Source organism: Cydia pomonella, chromosome 20 (genome assembly GCF_033807575.1).
Source record: "Cydia pomonella isolate Wapato2018A chromosome 20, ilCydPomo1, whole genome shotgun sequence".
NCBI lineage: Eukaryota > Metazoa > Arthropoda > Insecta > Lepidoptera > Tortricidae > Cydia > Cydia pomonella.
This window is the reverse complement of record NC_084722.1, coordinates 1,967,759-1,985,233: the sequence shown is the minus strand read 5'-3', so window position 1 is coordinate 1,985,233 and position 17,475 is coordinate 1,967,759. Positions and strand designations below refer to the sequence as shown.

General features: G+C 37.7%; 1 protein-coding gene across 16 annotated transcripts in view; it reads left to right on the top strand.

The window, feature by feature from the left end:
* The window catches only part of LOC133529419 (prestin), a 50,587-nt gene that overhangs the window by 18,799 nt on the left and 14,313 nt on the right, over positions 1–17,475 (top strand). For all 16 annotated transcript variants that reach the window (XM_061867144.1, XM_061867132.1, XM_061867135.1 and 13 more), the window contains 10 exons: positions 4,892–4,992; positions 5,846–6,007; positions 6,870–7,015; positions 9,278–9,353; positions 9,710–9,786; positions 10,382–10,546; positions 11,378–11,482; positions 12,862–12,995; positions 15,419–15,581; positions 17,292–17,372. In XM_061867144.1, coding sequence (XP_061723128.1) covers positions 4,892–4,992; positions 5,846–6,007; positions 6,870–7,015; positions 9,278–9,353; positions 9,710–9,786; positions 10,382–10,546; positions 11,378–11,482; positions 12,862–12,995; positions 15,419–15,581; positions 17,292–17,372 — 1,210 coding nt within the window. The remainder of the gene's footprint in view (positions 1–4,891; positions 4,993–5,845; positions 6,008–6,869; positions 7,016–9,277; positions 9,354–9,709; positions 9,787–10,381; positions 10,547–11,377; positions 11,483–12,861; positions 12,996–15,418; positions 15,582–17,291; positions 17,373–17,475) is intronic.

Sequence of the window (17,475 nt, the reverse complement as noted above, 5' to 3'; positions counted from 1 at the left end):
ATTAATTTATTGATAGTCATCATTGTTTACTAACCATTTTTCTACACGTGTAACTGTAACTACTAACAAAAATATGGATTTGAAAAAGTCTGAAATAAAATAAATTCATTCATTCATTCATAATGAGTAATGAGTTTATATGGCTCCAGTTTATAAAACAAACAAAATAGAGCAAAAACAAGTTTTGTATGAAAAATTGAAATTCGCTGTATTTTTTTTAACTATGGTATCTGAAGCTACATAAACTAATTACATGACTAGATATACCTTATCCTATTGTAAGTACAAAGTTTCAGAGCAATCTAGCTAATCGTTTTAAAATGAAAACGTAACTACGTTTGTATGGAGAACCGAGCTTGCTGGGGACCCTTAAGCAGGTTCCCATTGTGTAATTGCGTGAAACAGAGAGCCTACCGCGACGCGAACACGTTCGACGTCTTGCCTCTCTGTCGCACTTGTAAATTAGTACGTAAGTGTGACAGGGAGGCAGCGTGTAAAACCTGGTCCGCGGTAGGCCCTCAGGGCCCTGGTCAATACCCTTGTAATCGCAATAGTCGCAAAGGTTAGCAGCCGGCAATATAATATTACTAATTACTTATTTATATGTATTATATTTGTCGATACGAAATCACATGACTGGGTAAATGGAGCATATCTAGATAAAGGCAGGGATCTGCAACCCTCTGAGGATATCATCATTTTACGGACAATGGATTCTAACTTAGAATGGAAATAGGGTTGTTTCCAATTTTTTGAAACGCTCGTATTACGTTCTATAATAACTAAAAGTTGCCCTAAAATTCAACTGTTATACTAAAAACGGCTTTAAATATGTTAAATTAACTAAATATATTTTGACAGATGCTTTCGCGCCCAAAACGCTCTTTGAACATTGTGTGACGTCAGTTTACGGTTTGACACATAACTACATACGCACGTAGAAGATACGAACTGTCAACTGACATTTGTCATTTGTTGTTTATCGCCTAACTGTCAACAGTGTCAATCTGAGAGTTGTGACGTCATCAGAATCTTCAATGACGTTTCGAGTTTGGTCACGTGACGTGTGCCGAAAGATATTTTAAATTCAATATTTACAAAAATCTGGTCATTACAGGTCCCCTAAAAGTAGTTTAACATGTTCTTCCAAAAGAATTTATTGGGATACAATTCTGCCCTAAGATTTGTAGATGGAAACAACCCTATTACGCGCAATGTATATCGATCATGATGATGGCATGTGGTAAACGAGTAGACGAATCGGTTGATGGTAAGCAATTACTGGTCACTTGCAACACCAGACGGGAAATTTGTAATTTTTTTGTAGAATTACATGAATACTTATCCAAAATTAATCTCTAAGTTTGGTAAAAAATCGATTTGGTGTATAACTAGTTTTGTTACTCTGATGTGCAATTATATTACGCCACATTGTCCGTTATAAAAACCAGGCGCGGATACAAGATTTGGCTTAGGGGGGGCCATTTTGAGAAAATCATATATTTTTGCACAGAAAATAAGGTAAAAAAAAATTTACTCAATTTAGTAATGTGAGAGCCAGGGTTTTAGGGGGGGGGGCCATTGCCCCTATGGCCCCCCCCCTTGTATCCGCGCCTGATAAAAACTTAGGCATTGGTTTTTGCCAGTTTGTACGAAACAGGCTTACATGATAGGTACTAGTCAATAAAATTTACAAGTGCTGGTTTATAAACAAAATAAATTTACGATAAAAAGCTCTTGTGATATTTAAATTGTTTTTGGCTAATAATATTGTTAACTTGCGTATTTTATAATAGGTACAATTAATTTTTCAAATTCTTTATTTATATATTTGATTTTTTTGTGAAAACCAATCGCAATACAGTGAAAAAACTAACAAAAAATTTACAATGATAAATGACTATTATACTTTTTTTTATATAAGTAATTTTAAATTGTTAGTCAACGACCAAAACCGGAAAAAGCTTTCATACCTAAGTACTTAAACTAAATTATTGTTGTAATTTGTGTTGTGTTCGATACGGATCGGCAACCGGTAGCCTTAATTATTATATACTACTTATATAATATATTATTTCCTTTTATTTTAGTATATGTATAAATAGGTACTATTAATCGCATATAAAAAAATCGTTTTAATTTTTGGAATGTGTGTAGCGGTCTAAAATTGTGGGTGTAAAGTGTTCAAACCAGGGATCGGAACCGGTTTTTTGGAAAAACTTTGAAATAAACATATATTTCGGTTTATTTTATACTCCAAATATAGGACTCGGTTGTGTTTTTAGATAACGACTTCGTATTATTAGATTGCCCAATTAGAAATGAAATAATTAACAAACAACGAGAAAATACCGTTTTCGTTCCCATACAAAAAATACCGGTTTCCGATCCCTGGTTCAAACATCGGTCTTGCCGTACGGACCAGAAAAAAATGTCCTCGAAAAGAAATGGATTTTTTTTACATAAAATCTGATCAGGAATCCTTGTCACAGATGAGAGGTCGCCGGAAAAAAAATCCGACAGGAACTCCTCATTCTGGGTGTAAAAAACAATTTAGGACAAATAATAAAATGTACCGTCGAGTTAAGAAAATTCGTAACTCAGGGGAAGATTTTGTAGGACATACGGTGAAAAAGCACTTATATTATACAGCAGGCGTATTATGGATGGCTTTATCCACGTGATAAAATAACCGTCACTTTTTAACACCGCGGGATTGAAAGAGACAGACACCATTTTATCACGCTGTCACGTAAACAAAATCGGCCATCATATCCGTACACAATAGAGAAGTCTATCTATTCACCAACTTTAATAAAATAAAAATCGACCTACCTATATGTGTACAAATCGTGAAAGTTTAAATTAATATTTAATATTATTTCCGCCCATTTGAACATAACATGACCTTTATCTAAATTGTAATCGCTGGACCAACAGTTGCTCGTCCATCCGCGACGTTGCGTTATCGACTGCCTTACTGACCACTAGCACACCAAATCTGCCCCAGTTATACACCGACGGTCTCATTAATCGCTTAACTTTGCCCGCTTTACGTAAATATTAATAAATAAACAAGGACCTAAAAATGTGCCCGACTAATCTAATTTTTTCGTAAAAAATTATGTGAAATTTTAAGTGTTAAATAAAGTTAATACAATAAATAGCCAGGGTAATTCAAAATTGCAAGAAGTGAAAAATTGTGTGTGTTATTTTTGGCCAAATTAATTTAAACAGGATCGATTTATTTGCCGCGAAAAGTTGCGCTTAATTTTTGGACATAATTAAACAGTGTAAATAAATAAATAGTTCTCAATTGTAGTATAAAATATCAGTGTTTCTTAAAATAAAACCGAGTAATATTTTCTTTTATATAACTCGTTTATTAGGATAAACGAGTTTCGTTCCTTAAATTGTTGTGTTTTTTATATAAACTGATTCAGAGTGATTAGAAAATTACGTATAAGAATTGTATTTTTACGAATTTCTTGAAAAAAAAAAATAGATTTTATGTTCTTTTTTCATATCAAACCTGTTTATTTTTAATCAAGTTTGTCAATAATGCGTATGAGAAAAACGTTTATATACTTCGAATCGGACCTGAACCGTTTCGGGGAGAGAGAGCCGCTCTTACAGGATTGCGAAAATGATTGGCAAGTTACTTCAACACTAAGTTTAGCTAGCTACCTACGAGTATACACGGTGTAACACGAGGACACCGAAAGAGTTTAACCACGCACTTTTGAGGCTGAAAGCAGGAAAAAATGTAATATGAAAAAAAAAAATTTTTTTGAATGTACATAAAAAGTTGATGTTATGGTAAAACGGGCACTAAAAATTTTTTTTTTAAACCTTGTTTTTACGAAGGTTACTTGTCACTTTCTGTCATTTATCAATAAGAATATTTAGACTACGCCCCATAATGGCATCATCGTAATCAAAAAGGCGTTTCGCATTAAGTTACAATAAGGTGTTTTTTTAATTGGTATTAACTCTGAAACTAGGCGACATCCAGAAAAGTTTATATGACATTTTAGTCTCTAAATGTGTGTAATACACTGTTAAAATCTTTCGGTTTCCTCATGTTACACGGTGTATACCTGCAATAATATGTTTCTTTCTGAAGGCCGCAATAATATCTTATCTAGCTCTTATGGCTCTACAAATAAGATCGTGTCAGATATTTTTGCGGCCTTCGTTGTGTAACATATTATTGCAGGTGACTGTACATAAAGCTAACAATAAGAAGTTATTAAACAATAAAAAAAACTTATTGTCCTCGTATAGCGTGCTTACTGATACGCCGAAAAAATCTTTCAAATATTACGAAATTTTCAACATGGAAGAAAGACGAAAAATGTTTCCATGCAACTCAATTTTCTTCTTGCAAGATGAAAAGTTAATTTTTTTTTGTAAATATTTCCAGGTTTTTAAATACCTTTTCCGATTTTTTTCATTCTTAGTTTTATCTGAAATCTAAATTTCTTAGTTCGTCCGTTTATATCTCGTAACTCTTCCTCAGATCCAAATGCGCGCTACTTTCATGCTGCGCATATTCTCTGTGATTTTTCGCTGCGTAGAACACTTTGATTTGTAAGAGTGTGTGTGTGGAGAATATCATAATATTCTATACAAAAATACTATCGGAATCAGTGCCCCTAGTGTAAATTTAGTCGATAGCGAAACGTGACGTACGCGTTTGCGTTAAGTCTCATTTTGTATGGGTTTTTGAACAGCGCGCCAAGCGGGACGTTTTGGAAAGTCAAAAATCTCATACAAAATGACACTTAACGCAAACGCGTACGTAACGTTTCGCTGTCGAAAATATTTACACTAGGGGTACAGGTTTCCTGTATTCCGCTGATGATATTTTGTTTTTTTTTTGTCCCAGGGCACGAGTTCGTCCAAGCCAGCAGTTCAACGTCGTACGGCGCGTGTACCAGCAGGACGCGTTGAACGAAGACGCGGACTACCACGAGCCTGTTCGACCATGTAAGTTTCATGATCAAAATACACACACCGGTGATATTTTTAATATTTTTTTTCAAACATGCGTTGAAATATAGTTATTACGTTTGTAATAGTAGGCTGCAAAACGTCGTATTGAGCGCGGTTAAGCGAAAAGCGTCAATGACAAAGATTTCTGAAGTAAAGAAACATTCTCGTTTGGTGTGTCTCAGTGGAATGCTAGAACGCGATTGGTTGACGAGTTCGCATGACGCGTGCGATTGGTCACAACTAGTTGCGTTGGACTTGACTTGAGTGATCTGTCGATACCCCCCGTCAGGGGGGTATGAGGGGCCGCTACCGCTCCATGGCTGCGGCGGCTGTCGCGGGTCGCTTCCCCACCCCCGCGACTGGTGGGGTGGTCTTTTGGCCGTCGTTTTGGGGACGGTGTGGGTAGCTGGTGTAGGCCAGCTCTTCGCTACCGATCGTTCTCCAACCCCACGGCCCCTAACCTGGTGATACCGTTTGAGCGGGGCCAGGTTATGGAGCCGCGGAGAAGGCGACCGGCAGCTTAGCTGGCGTGTGTGGCGTGTTGGATTGGACTGCACGGTTGGCTCGCATTTGTGCACAGCGGTGTTCCTCGGCCGCGATAGACTTGCCGGCCTTGTGTTTATAAAATATCATGTCACTATTTCCCAACCTTGAAGTAATGTACTGTTGAAATAGTCCAATCTATTGGACACAGCTGCTGTAGCTGAAAACTGACAACTCTAAGTCTAAGTTTGCTAGCCAAAAAACATCCTAAGTGCTTTAAATTTAGAATTGTTTTTTTATTTTCCTTACTGATCATATCTCATCAGTAGAAAGCAAGGGGTAAAACCAGTCTTCTCTTTTTCAGGGAAATACCACGTGAGGAAATGCGTCCGCGACTGCGGCATTGCAAAATGCATCTCCGGCGTACTTCCGATCATAGATTGGCTCCCGAAGTACAAGCTCAAGGAGTACGCGCTTGGAGACTTGACTGCTGGAGCCACAACTGCCGTCATGCATATTCCTCAGGGTAATGTACACTCATCATAAGACAGACGGAATATTTATCCTTCCCATCATTAGGAATCATTATATAAGCCGCGAGCAGGTATATTGATGTCTAGTGGTGTCCATTAATTCTTAGGGACCTGCGGAATAAATTCTATGCTAAGATTTTCTCAAAAAAATCACATTATGGGGTTTCTCAAAAAAGGATTGTACAAAAATTTGAATGTGATACCTGTGTTACAAATGCAGGGAGATTTAGGGTTTAAATAAACCCTAGAGAAGATACACGCAGGTATAGCCACCGGGTATTTATACGTCCATCATACGTACTCAACTACCTAGTACCTATATGTGCCAGATTATTTGGACATACCCATAAATCTTTGTTATTACAAGTAATATATACGACCGGTCTGGCCTAGTGGGTAGTGACCCTGCCTACGAAGCTGATGGTCCCGGGTTCAAATCCTGGTAAGGGCATGTATTCGTGTGATGAGCATGGATATTTGTTCCTGAGTCATGGGTGTTTTCTATGTATTTAAGTATTTATAAATATTTATATATTATAATATCGTTGTCTAAGTACCCTCAACACAAGCCTTATTGAGCTTACTGTGGAACTTAGTCAATTTGTGTAATGATGTCCTATAATATTTATTTATTTATTATATATTTTTGAGTGGCATGTTTGTAATTAAAAATATTGTTTTCTAGGTGTGCAAATAAATTAAAGAGATACAAACCATCTGTGCAAGTATTATACAAATATTGTTGTTTGTAGCTACATGTACAGTCGGTACAGCTGTGCACGCCTGGCCAATTGAATGGCATACTATTGCTTACTTTTGTACCATCATTGACATTATGTATATAATTTATTTCAGGGATGGCGTACGCGATGCTAGCCGAAGTAGCCCCAGTCTCGGGTCTATACATGGCATTCTTCCCAGTTCTGATTTACGTCCTATTCGGGACTTCTCCGCACATCTCGCTGGGGACCTTCGCTGTCGCATGTCTTATGTCTGGGAAGGTATATTTATCAGCATATTTTTTCATTTTTTTTCATAAAAAGTAATAAATAGTGTTGATGTGACATTGACATATTTAATTCCACCAAACAATTGAAAACTAAGTGTGACAAATATCAATGGCATTTTGAATATCGATCGTCCAAGGGGGTTCTACTAAACTAAAACCATTTTGCCTTACTTATCCTTAATTTTCCATACAATTTTTTTTGACAGTTTTTTAACGGTCCATACAACATGTATAGTTAACTGCGTTACAAAACTGACAATTAATAGCGGGACACTTTTTCTTATTGCTTAAATCGATAGTACTCGTGACTCTGAGTAGAAATAACCCAAAATTTGTTAGGTATAAAAAATATACAGGGTAAACTTTTTTTACATCTTGCGTTAAGTAGCAAATGTATAAACTCATACTAAACACTAATCAATATATAAACAATCAAATGAAAAAAAATCTTTGATAATAAGAATACCGGTTTCTTTGAGAAAGTTACTTTAATTTAAGGCCAGGAATGCACTCTTGAAATTAACGGACCTTAAAAAAACACGGTGTAGGGATTAAAAAAAATTACTGTACGCCTTTTAGTCACTAAATTGTCAAACGTCAGTTTTTGACAGCTGGCCTGCTAGCATGAATTGCGTTCTCGCGCGATTCCATACATCTAGCGCGACTTCAAATGGACTCGCGCGCGAGAACGTAATTCATGCTAGACGGTCTAGAGATACAGCATGAAGTCGGAAGACGTACAACGATCTACATCAGCAGTCAAATAGACTTAATACATTTTAGTCCCTATATATCCATATATAGCCTGTCAAGCCATTTCCGTCAGTAGAAAAAAGGGGCAAATTTAAAAAATGTAGGCGTGAAGGGTTATCGTATCTTAGAAAATTTAAAATTCGCGCCTTTTTCTACTGACAAACTTGTTTGCCCGGTTATACATGGATTTTAAATTAAAAAAAAAAAACAATTAAAATTTAATCTGTTTATTTCATACCAAAAAAACATGCATTTTTCTAGCTTAAGTACTAATCTTAAATTAAAAAGATTTTTTGAGTTAAGGAGTCTAGGCGTGTAGAATTAATTATACAGCACATTTCATCTTTATAAATGGTGGTATAGTTTAATTTTCAACCTTTTCGCCGCCACGCCAATGAAGTAATACAGTATCATCAACGCCACGTCAAAAATTGCACGTATACAAACCTGACCAAAAACACGACTTGATATGAAGTCGTGGCGTGTGAGGCACCAAATGTACTGACTTTATATCAAGTCATTGGCGGCGAAAAGGTTAAACACGGATTAATTTGTTAATATGACCTCTAATTAATACTTACTTACTCCGTTGGGTCAGCAACCCAAAATGTGACTTATTGGCCTCCGACACAAGACAGGGCCACTTTTCTCGGTCCTGTGCGACCTCTCGCCAATTGGCGAGAGGTCTAATTAATAAATAAATAAATATTATAGGACATTATTACACAAATTGACTAAGTCCCACGGTAAGCTCAATCAGGCTTGTGTTGCGGGTACTTAGACAACGATATATATAATATATACATATTTATAAATACTCAAATATATAGAAAACATCCATGACTCAGGAACAAATATCCATGCTCATCACACGAATAAATGCCCTTACGAGGATTTGAACCCGGGACCATCGGCTTTATAGACAGGGTCACTAGTCACTACCTACTAGGCCAGACAGGTCGTCAAAATCTAAAAGAATATCAGGATTCAATTCTTAAAAATATGCAGTTTTCATAGTAATTAATGATGATACCTAACTTGTACTATAACTATCTGTGTTACATTTTATTTTATGTTGTTATATATTTTTATTGCCCCAGTTAAATTTAATAATTCATTATACATGATATATGTTTCTTGTTAAGTAATAAGGAATATTGCGCGAACCTGCGTAGGGGACGCCACTACCGCAATCCATCACATTCTGAGAGTCTACCGCGAAACATGAAAATAGAAATTTCGTTATCTAACCTCTCTATCACTCTTGCATATTCGAGCGATAAAGAGGCAGATAACTACATTTCGCGTTTCCCGATAGGCCCTTTGTAAACAAAACGCCTTGATGCATCAATGTCATATTTTGTTATCTGTGAAAAACCAGTTTAAGGCACAGTATGTATAAGTTACTCTATGGTTTACGATAGGTTGCTGCACTCTGGCGGCAGAATATTGCAGTAATACTCCCTATTAAAATAATAGTTTTCTTGAAAATCTCTTCCAGGTTGTGAACACGCACGCCAGGATGCCGGAAATAGATAACATTAGTAATATTACAAATGTAACGAATGTTGTGACAGGTAAGTTAAGTAATTCATATTTGTTTGTATAATAATTGTAAGGTTTGACAAAGAGAATTTGAAAAGGAAGTTGATTGACACAGAAAACTTTGTAGCCACAGTAAATTTACTGCCATCTTTCGACACATGATTAAAACTTTTAGAACGCCATTTGACTTTGATCCTTATTCTTTCACTGATATGTGTTTAATTTGTTAAATATCAAAAAGTGGCGTATTTCTGTTGCCGCTGTAACAACAAATACTAAAAACAATAAAATTAATATTTAAGAAGGGTTCCCATACAACAAACGCTTTTTTTCAATTTCTGATTGTTTAATTCTCATAATTGAACAGTATTTTATGTAAACATTACAGATTCAGGGAACGGATCTATGGAGTACACTCCAGAGCAAGTTCTCAGCGTATTATGTATAACTGTCGGTATTATGCAGGTTAGTATAGTTTGTTACACTATTCATAGAGCATAGACGGTCGCTAACTCTCCATGCTATGACAAAGTGTAATAATGTCAACATTAGTGTCAAATTTGTATGAAAATATGGCATTTATATGACACTCTTCACTTTGTTTTCTTCACGTCAGTGCGAAGTCAGGTAAGACGGACTCTAGGGCGATAGTTTTATATTATTAAGCGCTGAAAACGCGTTTAAAAGCAAAAAATTCAGAAAACTTCTACTAATATCTGTGCCGTATTTTATATAATATATCTTTAACATAATAACTTTATCCAAGCCAACGGGAATTTGAAATAGGTGCATTGTCAAAGTAAACTTTGTAGCCACAGTCAATTACTACCATCTTTCGACACATGATTAAAACTTTTAGAACGCCATTTGACTTTGATCTTTATTCTTTCACTGCTATGTGTTAGATTTGTTAAATATCAAAAAGTGCCGCCATCTACTAGAGCATAGGCCAAAGGTATGGCGGCATCTTTTCGAGTGATGGCGCCATAACCTTTGGCCTATGCTCTAGTAGGCTAGCGATAACAGCTTAATTGTACCAAAAACTTCTGTTTTTTTTCAGACTTGTATGTGGATATTTCGACTCGGAGCTGTATCCACGCTGCTCTCTGAGCCGCTGGTGTCAGGGTTCACGACCGGCGCAGCGTTCATCGTAATCGCCTCGCAGCTGAAGGACCTGTTCGGTATCAGGATACCCAAGTTGTCGGGGAACCATAAAGTTGTGCTTGTAAGTCGAAAATCCAAGTCTTTAACACTATTACTCTTTGTAGTACTTCTGACCATTTTTTGTCTTCATAATCTATACTCTGTCTCTCTCTCTCTATCTTTAGGTATTTAAATAAAAGTAAACAAACAATTTGTACATTTTCGGGTAGTTGTAACATTTATTTGTTAACCAACCAAATACAAAACCACCTTGATCTGTCACTGAACGACGTGACTTTAACCTACATTGTCAAAGAAAACTTTGTAGCCACGGTAAATTTACTGCCGCCTTTCGACATATGATTAAAACTTATAGAACGTCATTTAACTTTGATCCTTATTCTTTCACTGATATGTGCTAAAATTGTTGAATATCAAAAAGTGGCGCCATCAAATAGATCACAGGCCAAAGCTTTTAATCATGTGTCGAAAAATGGCAGAAAATTTACTGATGCTAAAAGGTTTTATTTGACAATCTACCTTTAATTCAAATTCTCTTTGATATATGTATTTATCTATATACGTATCTATATCGTCGCCTAGTAGCCATAGTACAAGATTTGCTTAGTTTGGGGCTAGGTCGATTTGTGTTAGTGTAAGGCCTGAGTGGACGCTCGAAGCGGAGCGTTCGGCGGGGCGTGCAGCGTGGCGTCGCGCTCACAAGTGACGCAAGCAGCGCGCACTGCGGCCGCTCCTATACGTTTGCATTTGTTTAACATGCACGCCGCACGCTCCGCCCCGCTGCACGCTCAACTCGAGCGTCCACTCGGGCCTTACACTAAGATTGTCCCCCTTTTTATATAGTACGTGTTATAATTTAATTGAACTAATATATATGTATTGTTTTATAAAGACAGTGATTGAAGTATCGAAAGCGCTGCCAAACACCAACGTGGCGGCCGTCACCATGTCCTTCGTCGTGTGTCTCGTCATAGCATTGAACAACGAGCTGCTCAAGGTAACTCGTTCAAAATAAGATTTTTTCTGAGGATGGTTCAATTAGAATTCCGTGTACCAAACTATAATTGCGTACTTTTGATATATAGGCTCCCAACTGATCTATAATATTCATTTCGATACATTGTAGTCAACTATAAAAAAAAATACTAGTCACTTGCCGCCGCGCTCCCATAGAGAAGACTAAACGGGCGACAGTAGTTGCGCGTTTATGTCTTTTGTACTACATTTTTGTCTACTGAGATACTTCAATTTTTATTTAATTATTTAGATTTTGTAGTAAAAAAGCTTTGACAGTATACAGGCGGATCTATGCCAACTCAAAGCCGATAACTGGCAGGAAGTGGCACAGGATCGGGACAGATGGCGTTCTCTCGTTTTGGAGGCCAAGACCCTCTTTGGGTCATTGCGCCACAATAGTTTTAGTTTAGTTTAGTAAAAAAGCTTTAGATGACTCGTAGAAAAAGTTTTGTACACTCTTATTGTACTGTAAATGTGTCCCATTGTTGGGCAAATATCTCCCCTTTTTAACTCCATTTATTTCTGTCAAGTGCTCGCTCCCGACAGAGGGGTAAGCTGTTAAAGGCGACTCCGGTTGTTAAATCCTCCAAGGGTGTGGGGGGGGGGGGGTCAGCTAAAAATGTTAATGTAACGCTGTTTTTACTCAATTCTTGGAACAAACATACTGTATTTATATGTGCAGCAAAAATTATTGATTGTAATCGAGAGGTAAATTCTAAGAAAACATCGTGCCCCTTAGTTTGACATCCAAAACATATGGCGCAGTACTGAATTGTCAAACGTCAACTTTTGATAATCAGAGTTACCACAGAATGTATGGAGCTGTACAGCGCCATCTCGTTTATAATCGTAAGAGTTGTAGCTGGCCCCGAGCGGCTAATCCTTTGTCTATTGTTAAGTAAAACCGCACGTGCTACTACTTGCATAAAAAACGGTCCGGTCACTTTAAGCGGTTATTGAATTACAATTCCTATGACAATTTAAATAAATTCAAAATGAACAAATGGAAAAATAATTTGCGATTTCTTGTGCGGTCCCTCTACGGTTACTGAGTGCCGGCGAGTCGAACGCTGCAGAACCAGTCTAAGATGTGTCCTCAAATGCGGAACAAAGGCGCGTTATCAGAGAGCGCACCTCACTGGTTTTTTGACCGTTGGACTAGCCCGCGCTCAGCTGCCAATTAGAATTATACGACCCTTTTTTGGAGGTAGTGGCACGCACGGTTTTACTTAACAATAGACAAAGGATTAGCCACTCGGGGCCAGCTTCAAATTGAACGACTATACCTGTCAAATTCGAAGCACGAAATTGTGGTAGATTTGACGCATCTTACTCAATGAATGTATCTTTGATTTGCAGCCATGGGTGGCCAAGCGCTGCCGGGTGCCGGTGCCCATCGAGCTGCTGGCTATAGTCATAGGCACGCTCGTCACCAAATTCGGCGGGTTGAAGGATAATTTCGGGATATCACTCGTTGGAAAGATACCTACTGGGTAAATATATAATAAAACTGATTTCAACTTTCACGATTTTTACACATAATTAACTTACACCATGTTTTTTTTCCGTTAATTTCAAGGGTGCATTCTTGAGCTTAAATTAAGTAACTTTCTCAAAGACCGGTATTCTAATTAACTCCATTTCGGCGGTAATCAATAATTTATTTTTATCTTATAAGGTCCTCACGAGCGTATACACTTGCCTTAGGGCCTGTTTACATATTGATAAGTGTTAAGTACGAGTGTGTACATTTAGTTTCCTTAAACGTACTTACCCATACCCCGGAGTTAACGGAATTCAATAAAAACACGGTGTATATCACGGGACTTAATTGCATATAATTTAGTTTTAATATTTACCTTCAAACACATTTTCTAGATTGCAAACAGGTAAATATATATGGGAGCAAATACCTAGGGACTCCGTGCACTCTAAATGAGGCAGTTAGCAACCTGAAACATTGCTAGGCTTCGTGGAGGAGCTGGGGTGGTTAGAGTAGCGCTACCTCGTCTCACGCAAAATAGGTACAATGGTTGTCGGTTTGCGGAAAATGCCTAGAAGCACTAAATAACTCCCCGTCGTCTGGGAGAAACTTAAGTTTACGCGATTAAGTACCGTGTTATAGTTAATATTGTATGTAACAAAAATAAAAATGCTGTTTTAAACGATTCTTAAGAGAAAGAATTTTATGAGAGACATTTGTATCACGTCGTATCAGTCTACGAACTATTTATATTTATTTATTTTTAAGTCCGTTAATTTCAAGGGTGCATTCCTGAGCTTAAATTAAGTAATTTTCTCAAACAAACCGGTATTCTAATTAACTCCATTTTGAGTGAATGAATGAAATGGAGTTAATTAAAATACCGGTTTGTTTGAGGAAATTACTTAATTTAAGCTCAGGAATGCACCCTTGAAATTAACGGACTTAAAAATAAATAAATATAATTTTGGAGATGAGATAATCAATGATTTATATTTATCTGATAAGGCCCCTACGAGCGTGTATACTTGCCTTAGGGCCTGTTTACATATTGATTAGTGTTTAGTATGAGTTTATACATTTGCTACTAAACAAGTACTATCTCGGACCATCGATACTCGAAATGTCATAGTTTAAAATTGTATGATGGATTTAAATATAATGTCTGTGTTACAACAACGCTATTAATTACTATTTACGAATAAAAAATAAATATGCCATTCTGTACCCCTAGTGTAAATATTTTCGACAGCGAAACGTGACGTACGCGTTTGCGTTAAGTGTCATTTTGTATGAGATTTTTGACTTTCCAAAACGTCCCGCTTGGCGCGCTGTTTAGAAACCCATACAAAATGAGACTTAACGCAAACGCGTACGTCATGTTTCGCTATCGACTAAATTTACACTAGGGGTACAGTTTCCTTAAATGTACTTAGCCATACCCCGCAGTTAACGGAGTTAAAAAGACACCGTTTTTAGGGTTCCGTACCCAAAGGGTCAAACGGGATCCTATTACTGAGACTTCGCTGTCTGTCCGTCCGTCTGTCACCAGGTTGTATCTCATGAACCGCGATAGTTAGCCAGTTGAAAATTCTACAGATTATGTATTTCTGTTGCCGCTATAACAACAAATACTAAAAACAGAATAAAATAAATATTTAAGGGGCCCATACAACAAACATATTTTTTTGCTGTTTTTATAAATAATGGCACGGAACCCTTTGTTTTATGAAATACCCAAATCCTATGTATTTGCTTACATGGATAACAAAAACAAAATTAGTTAAAGATTCTGTTAAAAAGGTTCTTATCAGGTAATAACACTAGACCCTACTCATAGTGTTGTGTTCCTGCCGGTGAGTAAGGTTGCCAGAGCTCAACGAGGGGAGGGGGGGGGGAAGGGCTTTAGGGTCGGCAACGCGCATGTAACTCCTCTGGAGTTGCAGGCGTACATAGGCTACGGATACTGCTGCTTTTAATACTACGTCGGTGGCAAACAAGCATACGGCCCGCCTGATGGCAAGCAGTATCCGTAGCCTATGTACGCCTGCAACTCCAGAGGAGTTACATGCGCGTTGCCGACCCTAAACCCGCCCCCCACCCCTCGTACACACACTATAAGTAGGGTCTAGTGTTATTTGGCTGCGGTTTTCTGTAAGGTGGAGGTAATTCCCCAGTTGGGCTCTGCTCTAGATCTAGAATTACATCCACTGGCTGTGCCCTACCACACAAAGCGAGATGAAATTCACAATGCCCATACCTCTCTTTTGGACGTAGTTTAAGGACGTACCCGGGTCCTGTATTACACTTACAAATTCTTAATTATATTATTTTTAAACATGGTGATTTCTATTTCTCGAATATTATACACAAGTAATTTTTATACCTATACTTTGTATCCCACAGTTTAATTTGTATTCTTCTTTGACCCAGGTTACCCACACCGTTCGTCCCGCCGTTGGAACTCATGCCATCAGTGGCGGTGGACTCCATCACCATAACCATGGTCACCTACACCATATCAATGTCCATGGCGCTTATATTCGCGGCCAGGGATAAGTACGAGGTGGATTCCAATCAAGAGCTATTGGCTTTGGTAAGTTGACCCACTAAATCTTCCAGTTTGTTTCATAATCATTTATTTATTTACAGACAACAATGGTGAATTTGAAATAGAGGTGGATTGTCAAAAAAAAATTTGTAGCCACAGTAAATTTACTGCCATCTTTCGACACATGATTAAAACTTTTAGAACGCCATTTCACTCTGATTCTTATTCTTTCACTGATTTCCGCCATAGCTTTGGCTTTTGATCTATTAGATGGCGCCACTTTTTGATATTTAACACATATCAATGAAAGAATAAGGATCAAAGTCAAAGGGCGTTCTAAAAGTTTTAATCATGTGTCGAAAGATGGCAGTAAATTTACTTTGGCTACAAAATGTTCTTTGACAATCCAGCTCTATTTCTAATTCTCTTTGCTGGCACTGGTGGTTAGGGTTAACTGGTAGAGAATCCCTTCTGGCATTAAGTTCGTCTTGTACATTTTTTACTGTGCAATAAAGTTTAAATAAATAAATGGTCTACACAATACATATTACATACAAATTATATTAACATAAGATTAAAATAGACATTACAATTAAAACTAATTTAAAATTCGTTATAAATTAAATAAAAAATACATTAAAAGTGGTCGACGCTGCACCAGTGCTCGACATGGGCACTTTATGTCAAAGTGACAAGGATTAAGTTCGAATACAGAAAAATCTTCGTTGTTCAAATTTAACCTATATTTCCATGAAATAAAGTGCCCATGTCGGTGACTAGTGCAGCGTCGAGCACTAGTACTTCTACCTTATAATTCGCTAATCAATTACTGGCACGTGAACACTTACACAGTGATTCATATATTTAGAGTCACTCCAGAGGCCCATTTCTCGAACGGTATTAGTGTAATATTACTAGTGCGTTGCCATGGTGACCCATACGACTTGACAGTTCGCGGACTAAGCCCTTCGCTCACGGAGCTACTCAAAAATGACGGAACTAATTAGTAATTACAATTACAAACAGTTTAGAAACCGTACCTCGCACACGACGCTACTCAAGTTCCAAGGTTTCAGTCAGTTCTGTTTATTTCTGTTCACAAAAGCACACGGTTGACAAGGGGAAATATAAGAAAAAAAGCAAAATGTGGAGTGGATCGAGCGAGAATGATGACGACATTGTATTACCGTACCGACATTGTATATTGTATCTTACCGTGCTAGAAATGGCCCCCCGCCGGTCTGCGATCATGGCTAGCACGCTGGTGCATCCGGCGCGCACTCTGCAGTGCATCGCCGCGCATCGCTTGCGCAGAATGGCGTAGAAACAATCGTTTCGCTAGAACTTTTTCGCTTTATTATTAATTTCTGTTATCTCTTTATTTATTTTTGATCTTAGGCTAGGTCATTTATAATATGAATATAAAAGTAAAATGTAAAAACACTTACAAAACAATACAAAATACATATTACGGCTGCCGCCAGCAGCGGGGCAGGGCCCAAGCTGCCGGTGGTCAGGGCCGCAGAGAGAGGAACCGGCGGACTATCCGCGCCGTGTCCAAGATCACCGCCTTCTGCATCTGACATTAATTTCTGTTTATTATTAGGTCGTATTGCCAGCAATAAAAGCGAAGTGGGTCAAGTGTTCAAAAGTATTAGTGTATTACCTTTTAGTCTTATTTTTTTAATTAACTACTTTTGCTGCTGACTGTACATTGCCATTTCCTTCAGTTATTTATTAATGTATTAATTTCAGGGTGCCAGCAACATAACGGGCTCGTTCTTCTGCTGCGCACCGATCTGCGCAAGTCTGTCGAGATCTTACATACAATATCAGGTAAATAATTGCTTATTAACGACCGTTCTGGCCTAGTGGGTACTATCAAGCCGATGATTCTGGGTTCAAATCCCGGTAAGGGCATTTGTGTGATGAGCACGGA